The sequence below is a fragment of the Lissotriton vulgaris genome, chromosome 6 (genome assembly GCF_964263255.1).
Source record: "Lissotriton vulgaris chromosome 6, aLisVul1.2, whole genome shotgun sequence".
NCBI lineage: Eukaryota > Metazoa > Chordata > Amphibia > Caudata > Salamandridae > Lissotriton > Lissotriton vulgaris.
Genome location: NC_141694.1, coordinates 911,414,345 through 911,436,332, shown reverse-complemented (window position 1 = coordinate 911,436,332; position 21,988 = coordinate 911,414,345). Strand labels below are relative to the sequence as shown.

The 21,988-nt window shown below is 48.8% G+C and overlaps 1 protein-coding gene across 3 annotated transcripts in view; it reads right to left on the bottom strand.

Annotated features, from left to right (window-relative positions):
• LOC147708150 (fumarate hydratase, mitochondrial-like) overlaps positions 1 to 21,988 on the bottom strand; it is a 394,996-nt gene that overhangs the window by 306,397 nt on the left and 66,611 nt on the right. For 2 of the 3 annotated variants that reach the window (XM_086926903.1, XM_086926904.1), the window contains exon 2: positions 2,487 to 2,621. The exons of the other annotated variant lie outside the window; for it this stretch is intronic. In XM_086926903.1, the coding sequence (XP_086783029.1) occupies positions 2,487 to 2,621 (135 nt within the window). The remainder of the gene's footprint in view (positions 1 to 2,486; positions 2,622 to 21,988) is intronic. 3 annotated transcript variants of the gene reach the window in all.

Here is a 21,988-nt window from a genome sequence, read left to right as displayed (position 1 = left end):
GGTTGAGAAGTTTGTGCAGTGGGCATTCAATGCCAATAAATCAAGGTAATGGGCACAGGCACACCTGTCAGCCATTGCCCATTTTGCCAGGCTCCATACGGGGGATGACCCCACGGCCTCCCCATATCTCAAGGCAGCCCTGAAGGGGTGGAGGAGAGTAGAGGGGAAAAAGACAGATGTGAGGCGCCCCATTGATTTTGGTAAGCTGGGCTTCCTCCTGAGGGCTCTAGAGGGAATCATCTCAGACAGATACGAGCTCCTACTATTTAGAGCCGCATTCACCACAGCGTTCTTTGGCGCGTTCCGCATAAGCGAGCTAGTGGCGCCCAACAAGATGGACCCGGCGCAGCGATGCCTCCAGGCCAGGGACATTAAACCCTTGGCAAGAGCGGTGGAGATTACATTAAAGCAGTCTAAGACAGACCAGGCACGAAAAGGGGTAACAATTAGGTTGCACTGCATCCCTGAGGCGGGGCTCTGCGCAGTGTGTTGTTTGTTCAAATACATAATAGCCCGCCCGGTGGGCGACGGCCCTCTCTTCAGGCATCGTGACGGGAGGAACCTGAGCAGGTTCCAATTCACAGCTGTGATGCGCCAGGGTCTCGAAAAAGCGGGCTTCCACCCAGCAGCCTTCGCCCCGCACTCCTTCAGGATCGGGGCAGCAACCACGGCATCGCAGCACGGCATGCCAGAGGATCGGATACGGGCTGTGGGCAGATGGCGATCCAGGGCCTACAAATCGTACATACGGCCACACCTGCTATAAAAAAAAAAATTTTTAAAAAGGGAGCACGAAAAAGGGGAGTCACCTTGGGATGCCGCACGGCAGGGTGCTGGGGCAATGCCCACTTTCCGCCGACACGCCGCTACTCCGGTGCGCAGAAGGCCACCGGAGCTCAATAACTATATAAAAAAAAAGAAAAAAATAAATGAGTAACTGCATCGAAAGAAGATAAACCCAGGTGCGCAGCGGGCCACCTTAACAGAATCTTTTCTCTTGACAGTAGGAACGCCCGCGGCTGGTTTGGGTGGTGGGACATTCATTCGTGTCCAGGATGGAGTCATGGTGGCGACGGTCAGGGCCCAAAGCGGCAGCCAGACCCAAAGCGACGTACATCCGGTGGGTGGGACAACCAGGGATGAGATGGGAGCAGCTGCTGCCAACCCTGGACAGCCTACTGGCAGATTCGGAGTGGCATCCCGACGCCCTGATCATCCACCTCGGCGGCAACGACCTGACGAAACTGGGGCGCAAAGTAGTGGGACAGGCCATCCAGAAGGATCTCACCACGGCAACAACGTGGTTGGGTCCCACGACGGTGATCTGGTCGGAGATGATCAGCAGAAAACACTGGAGAGGCGCTGACTCACACAAAGCGGTGGATAACGCAAGGAGGAAACTGAACATCCCAATGCACAAGTTCTGTGCCACGAACGGCATGGACTCAATCCGTCACGGCCTCATTCACCCAGGACGTCCAGAGCTGTACGGCCAGGACGGGGTGCACCTCTCCGACAGAGGAATGCAAGTCTTCTGGGATAACCTGTGGGGTGCATTGGCGATGGCAGGCTGTAAGTAAAAAAAAAAAAAAAAAACAGGATGGGGGGGGGGGAGCCGCAGAAAGACGCAAGCCTCCCTGCGGCGTGGCGGAAATACTACAATGGTTGGCTAAGGATACACACCGGCGGGCGGTGTGTAGGAAGAGGGCCACTCACTTTTCAATGCCGCACGGCATGGTGACGTGGCCGCAGCAAGGAGGGGAGTACCAAGAGGAGACGGCAATCGCGGCCCAGACCCAGCCGGACGGCAGGGCGCAAATGGTAGCGAGCTGGGGACCTAACTCCAGTGGGGAAAAAGCTCCCCTCCACGACACGCAGACGGCGTGGGCAACCAACCAATGGTACAACAAGGATTCACAAGGAACTGGTTGCAAAGTGCCATTTACGAACTGAAGAAAACTGACACCTTTTTCTCACAAGACGGTGTCATGGGTCTATTAATATTCATGTATGATTGATGAGGACAGTTCGTAAATGAAGAAATTGCATAACCAGTATTTGTTTGTAATATTGAAAATTGAATATTGTAATTTTAATATTGCAATTTTAATATTAATAAACTGCGGCCAACAACGACCACTACTTTAACCGGCATTGTTGGCTGACATGATTGCAGGAGGTACAAGTGGGAAGTAGGGCGGGGGGGGGGGGGCCTGGGGGGTGGAACGACTGGGAGTTACGATTTGGCAAACACGGAATGGGCACATTCGGGGGTTATGGCACCACCGCAAGTGGCCACAAGATGGTGCCACGCTATAGTTAAAGGCCTAATAATGGCATTATTATTTTAAATTGGAGCTCCGGATTAAATCCGGAGGGGGGCGGGGGTCTCCATTTACCTGGCAGGAGGGGGGGGGGGGGGGTGGCTCAGGCTTCGTTACGCACGTGCGTGTGCGCGTACACATTATAGACAGAGCATTACTTACCGGCATCCTTTCCGTCACCCCTCCGATTTTGAAGTTCATTGTAGATCGAACAGTCTGTGCTCCATAATATTTGTCGTTCGGCACTTTCAGTTCCCCAAAGGTATCATACTCCACTCTGAAGGGACCAGCACTTGCCTGCAGAAAATAACATTCTCACGCATTAGTCCTTTATTGAAGAGAAAATAATCCAAGTGAAGTTTCTTACAATATAAGAAGGTAGGAAGTATTCCCAATATATTAAACAAGCACTGACAATGCTCTAATCTAAAAACAAAATGCATTAGACGTCACGAGCCACCCGGTGCACAGGAAGGGATGGGTGGATTTTCTTTTTTTTTTTTTAAATCACCTTTAATAGTTTGACAGGTTTAGGTTTTGCTGAAAACATGCACTACCTCTCTAGACAACTGCAAGTCTGTTGCTTTTCACAGTTTTCTACTCTTTATCGGCTTCGAATTTCCGAACAAAGAAGTATTTTCATCTACTATTTTCGGTCTGAAACTGGATTTTTTTAGAGCCATTAAGGGAATCATGCAATACATGAGAGTAACGGGACATACGAAAGATAACGGGGGTTAATTAAATAAACCTGGAAACTGTCAGGCAATACCCTGAAGGACTTAGAGAATTTCTGTAAAAAGCAGATTTCATTTCCACCAGTGCCAAACCAATAAAACAGCAAATGCTGTTAAATAAACGTTGTGCCAAAGCAGCAACCCATTGAGAATGAACCACTACTTTTCACATCGCAGAATTAACATAATTATGAGAATATACAGAGGCCTATGCGCTTGAAAATAACTCAGCCCCTTAAAATTCAATTTTTACCACTGGCCCGCCACCACAAGTACCAAAAAAAAAAAAAACGTTTAAAGGAATACTTGCACTCAAGTTTTTTTATGCTCCTGCATTGCCCATTTGAACCTCCGAGAGCCTTACTCTTGAGTCTCTCCCTCTGCCCAGGGTTTCAGGCTGAATGTTGAATTTATATTTGGCAAGTGAAAAGAGAAAAAAGAATTCTTATGGCCCAATTCACAAAGGCAATCTGAGACAAAAGTCTGATACGACTTTTGGTATTCACAGAGGTCATTTACGAGTCGTAGCTTTACGCCAGCAATCGGGCAAAAATCTCTGGCTCAAGCCGTGCTCTCCGGCCCGGAATCTTCACACTCTAGGTGGAATGTTCGGCTTGGGCCAGATGAAGTGTAATCAATGGGCCAGAACTACATTTTTACAACAAGCATTTGCAATGCAATAGGTCTCGCATTAGGAAAGTTTGAGCTATTGGTATTGTAAATGACAAATTTTTTATTTATGTGTTGGTTTGGAAAATAGTGAATTGAATAGCTTTGTCATTTACAATGCCAATAGTTTTAACTTTCGCAAATGTGACACCTATAGCATTTGTAATGCAATATGTGTTGTATTTACGTGACTTAGATGTATTGATATTACAAATAAAAATGGCTTTTATTTTTTTTAATTAATACTTAAATAAAAGTTATTGTAATTTATAATGGCAATAGCTTTTGTAAATAACTTTTGTGAAGATTATGTTCATTGTATTTTATTGTGATGAAAATCCAAGAACAGAAGTGAACTATTAACATATTTTTGTGACATTTGTAATGAAGCTTGAAACATTGAGAGAACATATTTGAACCAGTTGTTGTTGAATGGTTGCAAAGATTGATGCTGTGGTGGCGCGGAGTGATGTTGTGGTGGCGACAAGTGATGCTGTGGCGTTCAGTGATGCTGTGGTAGTGCATAGTGATGTGTGGTACCCCTGAGTGATGCTCTGGTGGTGCTGAGTGATGCTGTGGTGATGCGATAGAGTGAGTGCGATAGATAGAGGGAGGGCGATAGATAGATAGAGGGCGATCGATACAGAGTGAGGGTGATAGAGATAGACAGATAGAAGGGTGATAGATAGATAGATAAAGTGTATTTATATTGCATTGAGTAGAGTGTAAGTATGAGGCATGTAATTATATGGCACTGAGTGGTAATATGAGCAGTGTATATTGTATTCAAAATAGTGTAATTGTGTGCCGTGTAATTATGTGGCACTGAGTGGTATTTAGAGTGTATGTTGCATTGAGTGCAGTGTAATTATGTAGCGTGTAATTATGTGGCACTGAGTGGTAATATGGGGAGTGTGTGTTGCATTCAGTAGAGTGTAATTATGTGGTGTGTAATTATGTCGCACTGAGTGGTATTATGTGGAGTGTGTGTTGCATTCAGTAGAGTGTAATTATGTGGTGTGTAATTATGTGGCACTGAGTGGTATTTGGAGTGTATGTTGCATTGAGTGCAGTGTAATTTTGTGGCGTGTAATTATGTGGCACTGAGTGGTATTTGGAGTATATGTGGCATTGAGTGCAGTGTAATTATGTAGCGTGTAATTATGTGGCACTGAGTGGTAATATGGGGAGTGTGTGTTGCATTCAGTAGAGTGTAATTATGTGGTGTGTAATTATGTCGCACTGAGTGGTATTGTGTGGAGTGTGTGTTGCATTCAGTAGAGTGTAATTATGTGCTGTGTAATTATGTGGCACTGAGTTATTTGGAGTGTATGTTGCGTTGAGCGCAGTGTAATTATGAAGCATAGAATTATGTGGCACTGAGTGGTATTGTGTGGAGTGTCTGTTGCATTGAGTGCAGTGTAATTATGTGTCGTGTAATTATGTGGCACTGAGTGGTATTTGGAGTGTATGTTGCATTGAGTGCAGTGTAAATATGTGGCGTGTAAGGCACTGAGTGGTATTTGGAATGTACATTGCATTGAGTGCAGAGTAATTATGTGGCGTGTAATTATGTGGCACTGAATGGTATTTGGAGTGTATGTTGCATTGAGTGCAGTGTAATTATGTAGCGTGTAATTATGTGGCACTGAGTGGTAATATGGGGAGTGTGTGTTGCATTCAGTAGAGTGTAATTATGTGGTGTGTAATTATGTGGCACTGAGTTATTTGGAGTGTATGTTGCATTGAGTGCAGTGTAATTATGTGGCGTGTAATTATGTGGCACTGAGTGGTATTTGGAGTGTATGTTGCGTTGAGCTCAGTGTAATTATGAAGCATAGAATTATGTGGCACTGAGTGGTATTGTGTGGAGTGTCTGTTGCATTGAGTGCAGTGTAATTATGTGTTGTGTAATTATGTGGCACCGAGTGGTATTTGGAGTGTATGTTGCATTGAGTGCAGTGTAAATATGTGGCGTGTAAGGCACTGAGTGGTATTTGGAATGTACGTTGCATTGAGTGCAGAGTAATTATGTGGCGTGTAATTATGTGGCACTGAATGGTATTTGGAGTGTATGTTGCGTTGAGCGCAGTGTAATTATGTAGCATATAATTATGTGGCACTGAGTGGTATTGTGTGGAGTGTATGTTGTATTCAGTAGAGTGTAATTATGTGGTGTGTAATTATGTGGCACAGTGGTATTTGGAGTGTATGTTGCATTGTGTAGAGTGTAATTATGTTGCATAGAACTATGTGGCACTGAGAGGTATTTGGAGTGTATGTTGCATTGAGTGCTGTGTAATTATGTAGCATATAATTATGTGGCACTGGGTGGTATTGTGTGGAGTGTGTGTTACATTCAGTAGAGTGTAATTATGTGGTGTTTAATTATGTGGCTCTGAGTGGAATTTGGAGTGTATGTTGCATTGAGTGCAGTGTAATTATGTAGCATATAATTATGTGGCACTGAGTGGTATTGTGTGGAGTGTGTGTTGCATTCAGTAGAGTGTAATTATGTGGTGTTTAATTATGTGGCTCTGAGTGGAATTTGGAGTGTATGTTGCATTGAGTGCAGTGTAATTATATAGCATATAATTATGTGGCACTGAGTGGTATTGTGTGGAGTGTCTGTTGCATTGAGTGCAGTGTAATTATGTGGCGTGTAATTATGTGGCACTGAGTGGTATTTGGAGTGTATGTTGCGTTGAGCGCAGTTTAATTATGAAGCATATAATTATGTGGCACTGAGTGGTATTGTGTGGAGTGTCTGTTGCATTGAGTGCAGTGTAATTATGTGGCGTGTAATTATGTGGCACTGAGTGGTATTTGGAGTGTATGTTGCATTACGTGCAGTGTAAATATGTGGTGTGTAATTATGTGGCACTGAGTGGTATTTGGAGTGTATGTTGCATTGAGTGCAGTGTAATTATGTGGTACTGAGTGGTATTTGGAGTGTATGTTGCGTTGAGTGCAGTGTAATTATGTAGCATATAATTATGTGGCACTGAGTGGTATTATGTGGAGTGTTTGTTGTATTCAGTAGAGTGTAATTATGTGGTGTGTAATTATGTGGCACTGAGTGGTATTTGGAGTGTATGTTGCATTGTGTGCAGTGTAATTATGTTGCATATAACTGTGACACAGAGGTATTTGGAGAGTATGTTGCATTGAGTGCTGTGTATTTATGTAGCATATAATTATGTGGCACTGAGTGGTATTGTGTGGAGTGTGTGTTGCATTCAGTTGAGTGTAATTATGTGGTGTTTAATTATGTGGCACTGAGTGGAATTTGGAGTGTATGTTGCATTGAGTGCAGTGTAATTATGTAGGATATAATTATGTGGCACTGAGTGGTATTGTGTGGAGTGTGTTGCATTCAGTAGAGTGTAATTATGTGGCGTGTAATTATGTGGTACTGAGTGGTATTTGGAGTGTATGTTGCATTGAGTGCAGTGTAATTATGTGGTGTGTAACTATGTGGCACTGAGTGTTATTTGGAGTGTATGTTGCGGTGAGCGCAGTGTAATTATGAAGCATATAATTATGTGGCACGGAGTGGTATTGTGTGGGGAGTGTATGTTGTATTCAGTAGAGTAATTGTGTGGCGTGTAATTATGTGGCACTGAGTGGTATTGTTTGGAGTGTATGTTGCATGAGTGCAGTGTAATTATGCAGCATATAATTATGTAGCACTGAGTGGTATTGTGTGGAGTGTCTGTTGCATTCAGTAGAGTGTAATTATGTGGTGTGTAATTATGGGGCACTGAGTGGTATTTGGAGTGTATGTTGCATTGTGTGCAGTGTAATTATGTTGCATATAACTATGTGGCACTGAGTGGTATTTGGAATGTATGTTGCATTGAGTGCAGTGTAATTATGTGGCGTGCAATTATGTGGCACTGAGTGGTATTTGGAGTGTATGTTCCATTGCAGAGTGTGTGTGGGTGCTGAGTGTGAGGGAATGGTGGCATGCTGCGCTTTAAATAAATATGTTTAAAAGTAAAGTGTGCCATACTGCGATTGCTACAATAGTTAATTGTGGATGCGTTAACAATTGATGTGTGCACTGATGGCTGGTGGTGTGTGTGCCTGTAGAAATGGTGCACTGATGGCTGGTGGTGGGTGTGCCTGGTGAAAGCGTGCACTGACGGCTGGTGGTGTGTGTGGGCCTGGCCGACTGGTGGTGTGTGTGCCTGGTGGAAGCGTGCACTGATGGCTGGTGGTGTGTGTACCTGGGGAAAGCGTGCACTGACGGCTGGTGGTGGTGTGTGCCTGGTGAAAGCGTGCACTGACGGCTGCTGGTGTGTGCCTGGTGTAAGCGTGCCCTGATGACTGATGGTGTCTGTGCCCGGTGAAAGTGTGCACCGACGGCCGGTGGTGTGTATGCCTGGTGAAAACGTGCACTGATGGCTGGTGGTGTGTGTGTGTGCCTTTTGAAAGCATGCACTGATGGCTGGTGCTGTGTGTGTACCTGGCCGGCTGGTGCTGTGTGTACCTGGTGGAAGCATGCACTGATGGCTGGTGGTGTGTGCCTGGTGAAAGCGCGCACTGACGGCTGGTGGTGTGTGTGCCTGCTTAAAGCGTGCACTGACATCTGGTGGTGTGTGCCTGGAGGAATATTGCACTGACGGCTGGTGGTGTTTGTGCCTGGTGAAAGCGTGCACTGACGGCTGGTGGTGTTTGTTGCCGGTGAAAGCGTGCACTGATGACTGGTGGTGTGTGTGTGCCTGTTGAAAGCGTGCACTGACGGCCGGTGGTGTGTATGCCTGGTGAAAGCGTGCACTGATGGCTGGTGGTGTGTGCCTGGTGAAAGCGTGCACTGATGACTGATTGTGTCTGTGCCTGGTGAGAGTGTGCACTGACGGCCGGTGGTGTGTATACCTGGTGAAAGCGTGCACTGATGGCTGGTGGTGTGTGCGTGTGCCTGGTGAAAGCGTGAACTGACGGCCGGTGGTGTGTATGCCTGGTGAAAGCATGCACTGAAGGCTGGAAAGCGTGCACGGACGGACGGTGGTGTGTATACCTGGTGAAAGCGTGCACTGATGGCTGGTTGTGTGTGTGTGTGTGTGTGTGTGTGTGTGTGTGTGTGTGTGTGCCTGGTGAAAGTGTGCACTGACGGCCGGTGGTGTGTATGCCAGGTGAAAGCGTGCACTGATGGCTGGCGGTGTGTGTGTGTGCCTTGTGAAAGTGTGCACTGACGGCTGGTTGTGTGTGCCTGGTGGAAGCGTGCACTGATGACTGATGGTGTTTGTGCCCGGTGAAAGTGTGCATTGATGGCCAGTGGTGTGTATGCCTAGTGAAAGCGTGCACTGGTGGTGTATGTGTGTGTGCCTGTTGAAAGCATACAATGATGGCTGGTGGTGTGTGTGTGCCTGGCCGGCTGGTGGTGTGTGTGCCTGGTGGAAGGGTGCCCTGATGGCTGGTAGTGTGTGTCTCTGGTGAAAGCGTGCACTGCCATTTGGTGGTGTGTGCCTGGTGGAAGCGTGCACTGACGGCTGGTGGTGTGTATGCCTGGTGAATGCGTGCACTGATGGCTGATGGGGTCTGTGCCTGGTGAGAGTGTGCACTGACGGCCGGTGGTGTGTATGCCTGGTGAAAGCGTGCACTGGTGGTGTGTGTGTGTGCCTGGTGAAAGCGTGAACGGACGGCCGGTGGTGTGTATGCCTGGTGAAAGCATGCACTGAAGGCTGGTGGTGTGTGTGTGTGTGCCTGGTGAAAGCGTGCACGGCCCGCCGGTGGTGTGTATGCCTGGTGAAAGCGTGCACTGATGGCTGGTTGTGTGTGTGTGCCTGGTGAAAGTGTGCACTGACGGCCGGTGGGGTGTATGCCTGGTGAATGCGTGCACTGATGGCTGATGGTGTCTGTGCCTGGTGAGAGTGTGCACTGACAGCTGGTGGTGTGTGCCTGGTGAAAGCGTGCACTGACGGCTGGGGGTGTGTGTGCCTGGTGAAAGCGTGCACTGACGGCTGGTGGTGTGTGTGCCTGGTGAAAGCGTGCACTGACGGCTGGTGGTGTGTGCCTGGTGAAAGCGTGCACTGACGGCTGGTGGTGTGTGTGTGTGTGTGTGGGTGCCTGGTGAAAGCGTGCACTGACAGCTGGTGGTGTGTGCCTGGTGAAAGCGTGCACTGACGGCTGGTGGTGTGTGTGCCTGGTGAAAGCGTGCACTGACGGCTGGTGGTGTGTGTGCCTGGTGGAAGCATGTACTGAGGGCTGGTGGCGTTTGTGCCTGCTTAAAGTGTGCACAGACATCTGGTGGTGTGTGCCTGGAGGAATATTGCACTGACGGCTGGTGGTGTTTGTGCCTGGTGAAAGTGTGCACTGACGGCTGGTGGTGTTTGTTCCCGGTGAAAGCGTGCACTGATGACTGGTGGTGTGTGTGTGCCTGGTGAAAGCGTGCACTGACGGCCGGTGGTGTGTATGCCTAGTGAATGCGTGCACTGATGACTGATGGTGTGTATGCCTGGTGAAAGCGTGCACTGACGGCTGGTGGTGTGTGTGCCTGGTGGAAGCATGTACTGAGGGCTGGTGGCGTTTGTGCCTGCTTAAAGCGTGCACAGACATCTGGTGGTGTGTGCCTGGAGGAATATTGCACTGACGGCTGGTGGTGTTTGTGCCTGGTGAAAGTGTGCACTGACGGCTGGTGGTGTTTGTTCCCGGTGAAAGCGTGCACTGATGACTGGTGGTGTGTGTGTGCCTGGTGAAAGCGTGCACTGACGGCTGGTGGTGTGTATGCCTGGTGAAATCGGTCACTGATGGCTGGTGGTGTGTGTGTGTGTGTGTGTGCGCCAGGTGAAAGCGTGGACTGACGGGCGGTGGTGTGTATGCCTAGTGAATGCGTGCACTGATGGTGTCTGTGCCTGGTGAGAGTGTGCACGGACGGCCGGTGGTGTGTATGCCTGGTGGAAGCGTGCACTGATGGCTGGTGGTGTGTGTGTGCCTGGTGAAAGCGTGCACTGACGGTCGGTGGTATGTATGCCTAGTGAATGCATGCACTGATGGTGTCTGTGCCTGGTGAGAGTGTGCACTGACGGCTGGTGGTGTGTGTGTGCGCCTGGTGAAAGCGTGCACTGATGGCTGGTGGTGTGTGTGCCTGGTGAAAGGGTGCACTGATGTCTGGTGGTGTGTGTGTGTGCCTGGTGAAAGCGTGCACTGACGGCTGGTGGTGTGTGTGTGCCTCTGATGGCCGGTGGTGTGTATGCCTGGTGAATGCGTGCACTGATGGTGTCTGTGCCTGGTGAGAGTGTGCACTGACGGCCGGTGGTGTGTATGCCTGGTGAAAGCGTGCACTGACGGCTGGTGGTGTGTATGCCTGGTGAATGCGTGCACTGATGGCTGATGGTGTCTGTGCCTGGTGAGAGTGTGCACTGACGGCCGGTGATGTGTATGCCTGGTGAAAGCGTGCACTGGTGGTGTGTGTGTGTGCCTGGTGAAAGCGTGAACGGACGGCCGGTGGTGTGTATGCCTGGCGAAAGCATGCACTGAAGGCTGGTGGTGTGTGTGTGTGTGCCTGGTGAAAGCGTGCACTGACGCCTGGTGGTGTGTATGCCTGGTGAAAGCGTGCACTGATGGCGGGTGGTGTGTGTGTGTCTGGTGAAAGCGTGCACTGACGGCCGGTGGTGTGTATGCCTGATGAATGCGTGCACGGATGGCTGGTGGTGTGTGTGTGTGTGTGTCTGGTGAGAGAGTGCACTGACGGCCGGTGGTGTGTATGCCTGGTGAATGCGTGCACTGATAGCTGGTGGTGTGTGTGTGTGTGTGCACGCCTGGTGAAAGCGTGCACTGATGGCTGGTGGGGTGTGTGTGTGTGCCTGGTGAAAGGTAGAAGGAAGCGCTATGGACTGTGTGAAATCCAAGAAAGAGTTCAGAATGCAAAGGCAGAAGGCAGCTCGGGTTACAAGCTGCCTTTGAAGAAGATCAGGCAGCACTGGGCAACCATGCCAGCATTCCAAGGAGCAGACGGTCGTTCACGTTAGAAGTGTGATGCCCTGAGGACATATGGTGAGGAGCCTGAGAGACACACGTAGGCGCTAAGTGCCTGAGGAGATAAGGAGCGGAAGGAATTCCTTTGAAGTGTGATGCCGAGGCTCAGGAGAAAAGCACGTGCACGGGCACATGCACTGTGCGTTATCAGTCTCCCAAAGCCCTTGGTTTTAAGAGTTGGTTTCAACACAATAGTTTCAAATAATAAATTACTCGACCTAAAAAGGATCATTAGGAATGTGAGATAAATGGTAGAGGAGGTCATGAAAATCAGTTGGAGCAGGGAAACGGGTATGGCCATAAACTACATCACATCCAAGAAGTGTACTCCTTTGCATCATGGTACATGCAGTCCACAATTTGCGCTCCCCTTAGTGTAGATTGTAGTGTTATACCACACTCGGTGATGGCTGTAATATTCCACCAAACAGCAAAGGTTAATGAATGACCAAAAATGGCATTGTATGAATTCTTTAGAAATTCTATTAAAATAGTCTATTGCATTAACTTCAGGTTTCCGAATGGTGGGACAGTAAAGTCTTCTGCATGGTCAAAGACATGTACCCCTGCCCTGAGTGCCCAACTGTACTGCTGTATGAATGCTTAACACAGATTATTTTGTCATAGGCAAACATGGATCCAGTGCGTGTGCCATGATATTGGCCTCTCTCATGGATTGTTTTCTTGTTGGACCGGGAGGGGCACCCAAAGCGCTACCCCTCATAATGGTGAAAAGCAACTGCCTTCACCAAGAGCTAAGCAGCACAAGCACTGTGGTGGTAGCATACCATCTGGTGATCAGTATTAGTGTACAGGTCCTCTTTACGCTGTGCCACTGAAGGGAGACCTAGAGGCTCCCTCACCTTTTAACAAGTTCCACTGCTGTGTGCTTAACTCACCCTTGGTCTACATTAGGTAGATGTGACTTGTTGCACATCGCAGGAGTAGTGACTTTGCACTGGATATACGTGTGCCTGGGAAGGGCCCAGCACAGGGATAAAGCAGTACTGTCCAGTATATGTGTTGCTAGTGCATGTGCTTAGTGTATGTATGTCTGTGGGAAATACATGAGAGATGTAGTGCTGTGCAGTGCATGCTCAATGGAATCATGTGTTGGGTTTGTGTGTGCTGGCATGAAGTAACAATATAAGAATGGTGAAGTGTTTGGCAGCGCGCGCATGGCGAGTGTGTGCCAGCAGTGTGTGTGCTTTCAAATAGCACACCCTAGTACAATACAGAAAAGTTAGAGTACAAAACAGTGCGCATAGACTAAATGTGTGTCCTGAATGAAGGTCTGTCTTTAATGGCACAATGCATGGAGGTAACAGTGCTGGACAATACATGTGGTTGTGAATGTACACTGAGTGCAAGCATGCCTGCAAAGGTACACTACCTGGAGGAACCTGGGTTCTATTCTGGGAAGCCCAGGCCTGCCTGGTTAAGACATGAGGAAAGGAATTCCCCTAAGCTAGATTTGTGTTTTGCAGCATTCCTCTGATTGGGTGGGATACAACCTGAAGGAAGGGAGGAAGAAACTACCCCCTTTACACTTCAAAAGGGTGCTCTTTGATTCAGTGAAAGATCACAAGGAAGGGGCCTGGACACATCTCAGGAGGGAGATGGGCCTGATAAGGGAATCATAAAGAGTAGCGCTGGCAGCTCAGGATTAACCTTTTGATCCGTACATCGTTCTGGCTCACATCCAGTTGTGAACTCTAGTCACTCCCAATAACTATGTTATAGCTCTATTAACTTTGGAGTCTTTCCTGCTGTACTAGACAGTGTTTCAAGAGGGAGCACGAACAGGAAAAATGAATACTTCATTTTTTTAAATAATTATTTTTATTGTTCAATCCATTGCATATTGCAAAGCATATTAAATTACATAGATGTTCGCAAAGCAGTAACACACAAAGCAGTACAAAAAGACATACAAAAAAAAGGAGAAAAAAGAAAAGCAGGGTCATACAGCTAATTTGTATGTTCTATCATTGGGCCCTATATCTGAATACCCATTTTTTTCTGATTCATTGATTTAAGACAGTAAAAACCATATTCCAAATTAAAAAGATTATAGAATTTGGCCCGCCACATCTCAAACGAAGGGGGATCCTGTTGCATCCAAGCGGAGGTACACCAGTTTACCGTCGCTGCATGGTGACCCTAATTTTTTATATCACACTTGCACGTCACTTTATTACCCTCAATTGAACACGATAAACCCATCCCCCACACGCATCAACCGGCAGTCCTATAAAAAGATCTCCGACAAAGAGACCCTTCGGGGGACCCGTAGGGAATTGCAGCGCCGGCCCTACGAGGAGCAACTGCCCGATGATGAAGCATGACACCTTTCGGGTGTGTGAGGGCAACAGAGGACAACAATATGGTTTTCCTATCACTGGTGGGGGCTGTTACCTAGGATTTCTGTCCTTTTCTTCTTTTCCCTGTTTTTATATGGGTGACTTTTTGAACCTTCTTGCATGGGTGACTTTTGCACCTTGCATTAGGAACAGTGTCCCCTTTTTGGTATCCAAGCGGAGGTCCCACATAACCGTGCAACCACGGTTGCTATAAAAATAATATACCTAAACTTATACGCCGGTTGTCCAGTCTTAAGAATATCACCAACCCTCAACAGCATTACATCCTTTGACATATTAATTTGTAACCCTGTGATTCCAGAAAGAAACTGGTCTATTTGTTGCTTTAGCTGCGAGAGGGAAATGCAATCATAAAAAACATGCACAATGCCAGCTCTCTCATTACTACATCTAAAACACTTCTCATCATTAGAGCCTCCTCCCCACTTCATCATCCTCTCTGGTGTATGATCGAGATTGAATATCGTCTTATAATGCTGAGCTTTTAAATTTGCTGACATCAAAATTCTCCATGCAACATCAATTGATTGCTGCATATATGCACCTTCCTGTCCTAGTCGATCACACCATTTGCTATCTTGCGCAGCCAGGTCATCCTGTTGTATTTCAATTAATATATTATATAATGTACCTATCCTTGCCCTTTGTTGATTGCCTCAATCACAGAAAACGTAGTTATTCCCTGCTGCATATGATGTTTACATAAGAAACTCCGGATCTGCAAGTACCTGAAAAATTCCTTTTGTGGAGTTCTATGTCAGGACCGGAGGCGAGGATTATGCTATTCTTTCCTCACTTTATTGAATAGTAGCCATTCAAAGAACACAGTAAAACTACTATTCCCATGAAACATAGGGAATAAACCAGTTTTAACAATAGAGAGTCTAGGTACAGAGTGTCCATGCGTGTCCACCAATCACAGGGCTCCAGGCATATCTTAGTCCTCTGTCAACCTCCAATCGCCCTCTTTCTTGCCTGCTTGCAGTCAGATAAGTGCCTTTTCTATTTATCTCTTAGTGTTTGCCTTTTAGTGCTTACAGTATTGAGTATTATTGAGTATTTTCAGCTGTGTTGTTGTTATTTTATTCATATTGTGTGCTTATTTCATGCGGTTACATATTGTATCTGCTTTTGGGTTTTTTGCTCACTTTTCCCCTCAGGTAGTGTTATTGCGTATTTTCAACTGTTATTTATCCATATTGTTTGCTCTGTTCTGCCTTTCGGGGTTTTCGCAAATTTTTCCCCTCAGACTCGTTAGCCTGATCGCGCGCTCTACTCTGGCCGGCGGCGGCCGTGTGCTCACTGAAAGTTGTGCTGTTGTTCACAGTTAGGTGTCGCGTCAGCGCGTCTTCCTGGTGCTGGCGGTTTTAAGCGCTGCTCGCTTGAGGCTTTTGGCCCGGGCCTAGACTATTTTCGGCCGCCGCCTTACCTAGACCTTTCTTCTGCCTCATACCTTGTTCCGTTTTGGGTTACTGCGGGTCACCCGCTGCTCGGGTCACCCGCTTTCAGCCGTGGGAGTGTTCCTCCATAACAGCTGCGAGTTTGGTGCGGCTTGTGGCGCTCTACTCCCGCCACCTGAGGGCGCGTCTTTATGTCCTCCTCATGACGTGCAATCCCAAGATTCTGCGCATTCCATGCTCTGGATTGCAACGCCTGTGAGACAAGCCTACCCCTGCCTCCGACACCGGATTACCGGTCTGTCAGCCGCTATTAAGCAGTTTTATTGTTATCGAACGTCCCCTGAACGCCGCTGCTGAGGTCTGTACCTGCCATTAGGCAGTTTGTCGAGGATTATATCCCACATAGGGGGCTCTGTATATTTAGGCCTTATTAACGCTCAGCCAGTCAAATCAGTTTTGGCAAGTTAGACCTGCGGGGCCCTTATTAGGCAGGCTGCCATTGTATAACAACTTTGCACCAGGGCTGTTGGGTCCCAGGGCATCGCTCGATTGCGAACACTATTCGCCTAAAGTGTAGGCTGACACCCTCCTTTATAAGCGGAAACCCCTCTCCTTTGCCTATCTCTTCACCTGAGTAGTGTCTTTTACGGGCCCTTATAGAATCCTACCAGGAAGACACATACCAGGATGATCAATGGGAGGAGGACCCACTGACAGCCCTACAGTAGGATGAAGATTTTTACGACGCTGTGGACGACTGGATCCATAAAGCAGGCTATGGGCCCTCTAGAGGACCGCCTATCCGGCAAGTTCGACCAGGCCTGCAACAGATTAGCCAAAGAGGTCCAGGCCATCCCGGCACCTCTACCATCCAACGGCGTCCCCGATGATACGCAACCCCCTTCGGCCAAGCACCCCAGGGACACAGGCGCCTTTGATCGCCTTAAGCAGGCTTTCCTGGCAAGCTCTGCTCCACCGGACCCAAAAAAGGGTATGGATAGGTCCTGGCTTGCTTGCCAGGACAAGCTCCTGGACGCCCTTGGCCCAATAACACAAATATTGGACATGGCAGAGGAAGCCAAGTCATCCGGCTCTCTGATTTCCCCAGAACACCTCTCTTCCTGGGCCCAACACTTGGCGGGGTTTCTAGGAAACGCAAACTGCGCCATTTCAACGGAGCGCTGTAGATCACTACTCATCAAAATTGATCCCAATCTCAGGGACTTGGCAGACTCAGAAGCAGGCTCAGTTGCTCAAGGCGGCCTCTTTGAGAGCCCTTTATAAAGGAGCTTGGGCACTTCATCAACACATTCACCTCATTTGACAGAGCACAGTTTTCCATAAAGAAGGTGTTTGGCCCTCGGGTTTTCCGAGGGGCTGGACGAGGTAGGGGCCGCTCGTCCGGCCATCCAAATTCACGCAGAGGGCAAGGCTCCAACCCGGGAAATTACCAAGACTCAGCCAGATTCTGCAACTTCTATCCTACAAGAGGATGACGAGGCGAGACCAGAGGCAGTCGAGGCAGGGGCGCCTCCAGCTCTTCCGGTGAGTGTTCTCCCTTCTTCCCTTCTAAGAGTGGGGGGCCGTCTGGTGCATTTTTTACGGGCTTGGACTACTGTCACGGGGACACCTTGGTTCTACAAACTGACCAGGGGCTCCATATAGAGTTTCATGGAGAGCCTTCACAACCGGTTCCACCGCGCGCTCTCATTTTCTCATAGACAGATTTTGCTCTGGTCGACCAGGAGGTTCGTTCTCTTCTTCACAAAGGAGCGATTGCGGAGACTCTAATCCACCCTCAAGTATTGATCCGCAACCTCTTTGTGGTGGACAACACAGACAGGGGCCGGAGACCCATCATCAATCTCCACGAGTTCAATGGGTGGCTAGTTTACCGCCACTTCAAGATGGAAGGAATCCATATGTTCCGCGACCTCCTCTGACCGAACGACTGGATGGCTCACCTCGACCTCAAGGACGCCTATCTGACTGTACCCATTTTCCCTCCTCACCGGAGGTTCCTGCAGTTCCTTTGGCATAACAAGGTGTTAAGAGTTCACCACTGTTCCCTTCGGCCTCTCCTCTGCCCCTTGGTGCTTTACCAACGTGCTCCCTCCAGTGTTGAAAGTTTACAGGCGTCCGGCATGCACCTCAGTTTACCTGGATGACATTTTACTGATGGCCCAATGCCCCAACACCTTGACACATCAGCTCCAAACAGCGGTCAACCCGCTTCAGAGCCTGGGCTTTGTGATCAACGAAGCAAAATCGACATTGGTTCCCTCCCAGCAGGTTGTTTTTCTCTGGTTTTCCATCGAACAACCACTTCAATGACCCACTCCCCGCTAATTGCCTAGCTGCCGCTGCCAGTCCATCATTCCAGCTGGACTGCAAAAATAAATGCCTCCCTTTTTCAGGGATTCATACCTCACTCGCTGAAAACCGGCCAAGTCCTCCCCATCCTAAAAAAACATCACTAGATCCTGCCACCCCTGACAACTTTAGACCCATCTCTAACATCCCACTCTTAGCTAAAGTTCTGGAGAAGTGTGTGCAACAGCAGTTGAGCCAGCACATCACCAATTTTCACCAACTAGATGACTTCCAATCCGGTGTCAGGCCTGGGCACAGGACAGAAACCACCATTCTCCACATTGTCGATGATGCCCTTCAAGCCCTGGACCAAGACAAAACCTGTCTCCTAATCCTTCTAGATCTGTCCTCGGCCTTCGACACGGTCAGCCATGAGAAACTTCTCAAACTCAGGATGGGAATGGGTGGCTCTGTCCTGGAATGGTTTAGGTCCTTCCTCCACAACCGATCGCAGAGATTCCTGATTAACGGCAATTTTTTCTGCTCCTTCCCCGGTCACGGTTGGAGTCCCCAAAGGATCAACCCTGTCCCCCACCCTCTTCAACCTTCACCTAGAACCGCCCCGGTTCGCATGTGGTCCGAGGCTACGAGCTCTCCATCTCTTTCATATCTATAACTGCCACTGGCTCTCTTGAGATGAAGTTAGGACTTCAGGGACGGAGGAATTCCTGTCTCCATAGACAGTGACCTTTCACAGCACCTATATATGATTTTTCTTTATTGACTGCGACACCTTAGTTTAAGATCTCATTTTTATGTTCTGCGGGGAGGGGGTAGGCAGGGCGAAGGTTGACCGATAAGGTTATTTGAGAATGCAGATTCCTAGTTCACAAACTGTATAAGATCTGTTAGCACAATGCACTATTCGGCTGACATTGTGCATTGGGGTCTCCTTCCCCTATATGTTGCTCTGCATTTCTGTACATTTCTATATCTTTGAAACCAATAAAAAGATATGACAAAAAATATCCCAGCATAAGAAAGTTGAAAAAAATTTTTTTTTTAAAAAGCGGGGATCTTTAACAATTACTATTTGATCCATACACTTTACTGATACCTTGCGCCCTCTTTCACCAGCACTTGACTTTTCGAGGGCGCCCTTCCTGCTTCATCTCATGCTACCTCTCTCTGTGTCCTGTAATGAGCTGCTTATGTAGGATTGTCCCTACAATGCATGTAACAGATGTGGTTCTCCTCTTTGAACGGGGATCCTCTTCGTGCATATATTGTAACTTGATGTGCAAGTTTCTCAATAAAGGTTTTTGAAAAGAAAAAAAAACACATTACTATTTGCAAAGCCAATAGCTCAATGTTTCACTAATGTGAAACCTATTGCATTGCAAATGATTGTCCTAGCATGAGTTTGGGGTGGTTATGTCTCGGAGCAGACAAGAGGCTCTCTCCTTGTGTTAGCGAGAGCAGCCTTTTAACAATATCTATCCGGTAACCAGCCCAGTATTTCCTCCCAAGTAAATGTAGGCACGTTTTATTTTGCCTAGAGAGCCGAGTATCCTCGCACTGTTTCTGTATGTGTCCATATTTTTAGCACCTGAAGGGGGGCTGGCTTGTTCGCTATTTATGCTGGAAGTGTAATATATTTTCCAGATGGCGTTCAACTTAGATCCTCAGGCTATTTGATTTTATGCAGTTCCAGAGTCAAATGCGTAAAAGTGCGCCAATTTAACCCAATAATTTAAATTGACTCTTTATTGTACGCGTGCGCGGAGAGATAACAGACTGAAGGGGATAGAAACCCTTATCTCATATGACAGAGAAGAGCCCTGCTCTCCTAACGGACACGGACATTGAAGCTGACAGACTGCAGTCAAAGAAAGTTGGTGACATTTTTGAAATCGGACGTGTGTAGTCAGGGTTAACATGAATTACTAACGTCCATTGTTTAGTACCACACATGGAAAAGCACATTTTAAAACAGGTTAGAGCTATTTATAGTACATGATAGAGGGGAGGAATGTTCAGATGAGCCAATGTTCAAGGTGTTTAACAGCTTCCACTGGTGCCTGTATGCAGTAATAGATGTCTGAATACAAGGGGAAAGATGCACCTACATACTTCCAGCATTACACATAGCACATTGTGACATAGGGTATCAATGTGTGACCATAGTGTGACACACAAGTTTTGACCGGCCTCGTGTTGTTGATGTTTACAGATGCTGATGGGACCCAATGTTTATGCACAAATGACTGGTGGCTCTTGGGCTGCAGCAGAGGCTCCAGTTCTAGATCAGGCCTGGGCAAAGATGCCCAAATACTAAAAAGCGGGTAATTGTTACAACGTTGCCAGACATTTGCTTGCACACAGCAAGCAAATGAAACCACAAGTTTCACTGCACAAGTAAACAGAACAGTTAACAAGCAAATGGGCATGCCAACTTAAAAAAGAAGTTCTCTCTAGCTATAAATAACTTCAACAGTAAGCATACATGTAAGAGTGCCAGTCCTCATGGGAGGATACAAAATTCCAAAATACGGCAGTATTAAGTGTATTCACCAATAAAAAGCCAGCATTTCTAAAGGACAGCAAGAGGAACCAATTAAAAAGATAGGCATTTGTTCAAGCCCCTAGCCTAGAAATAGCATGCATCAATGAGACAGCGCATGCACTGCCAGGCGAGATCTAAAAATGGCTGTATTTTTCAGGTATAAATATGACACCGTCTCTACCACCTACTAGGAGCAAAAATCGGTACCATTTGAAAAAAAATGACAGTATTTTTCAGGTATAAATATGGCACAGTGTCTACCAGCCACTGGGAGCAACAGGCATGCGGTCTCTAAATGCAACACTATAAAATGAAAGAAAATGGGGGGCGTGGCCGAGGCAGCGATGTGAGCGGACGCGTCCTGAGCGAGCTCCGTCGCCCCGCTGTGTCATAAGCTTAAATACGCGGAGTTCGGGGGCTATTTCTGGGGGCCCCCCCATACGAAGCAAGCCCTGCCTGCACCGAAACCCCCGGAGTGAGTCCTGGGCGTGGGGGGCTGGAAGCAACCGGAGCACTGGAACCTCCGCGACCGACATCTGGCCGCCATCTTGCTGTCGGATCTGCCGCCGGGACGCCTGGCCCTGCTCCTCCCGAGGCCGCTCCCCGACGTCGGAGAGGTAGCGGAAGTCACCTGTGAACCGCCTACGACGGACCCCCCGGGGGACGAATTGCTGGCGGGGGGTCCGACGGGCGGAGAGAACGCGGCTGTCGGCGCTGGGACATCCCCCGCACGGAGGCGCTGAGGCCACCCGGGCGCAACCACCAAGTGAGGCCCCGGCTTCGGCGGAGTCCGACGGCCACACTTGGAGAAGCTGCCGACGGACCTACTACTGCAAGGCCCAGCTCCGAATCCCCGGACTGCCGCGTGACAACTCTGGTGAGCTGCCCTCCCTGTGCCTCCCTCCCCTGTCTGCAGACGGCTGTGTCCTGCTGCGGGTGGGCCTCACAGCGGTGCTGACCGCCATCTTGTCCCCTCGTCGGCCACCCGCAGAAGCAAATCCAGACGCTGTGGAGGGGACCTCGCCCGCCCAACGCTGTCCCCCGCTGACATTGAGTGGACAGCCAGGAGGCGGTGGGACCAGTTGAGACGCCCTCCCCCTTGCCCGTGGGGATTCTTGAATCTGCCCGCCATTTTTACCCCGCTGCTTGGCGCCATCAGCCCCGGGCCCTGGCCTAACTGACTACCGGGGCCCTGGGGAGTGGCAGCTGCCAGGTGGGGGGGGGGGACGCTGAGCACGGACGAGCCGCCACAGCTGGGCGCTGCGGCCTGAGAGGACCTGCGCTGGCCCTGCCCTTGTCTGCAACACGCCTTTGCCACCTGCGCCTGCGGCCTTGTGCTGGATCCTCATCCTGCAGTGGTCGACATCGCCTGGGGGCTACGGAGGCGGACTGTGTGCTACTCCCTCCCCCCCCTGGATGCAGACGGAGGGACTGCCCGGCGGCGCGTGAGTACCCCTCCACCTCCACTAGCAGCTCGGGGGGGGCTGGAGCACAGTATCCCGACGTTGGGGAGACACAAGCCACTAGCGGTCGGGGAGCTGGGAGGCCCCTTGCAAGCCCACGGGGGTGCCCCCATTTCATGTCAGGGGGGTCAGTGTAGCGCCTCCGATTGGGA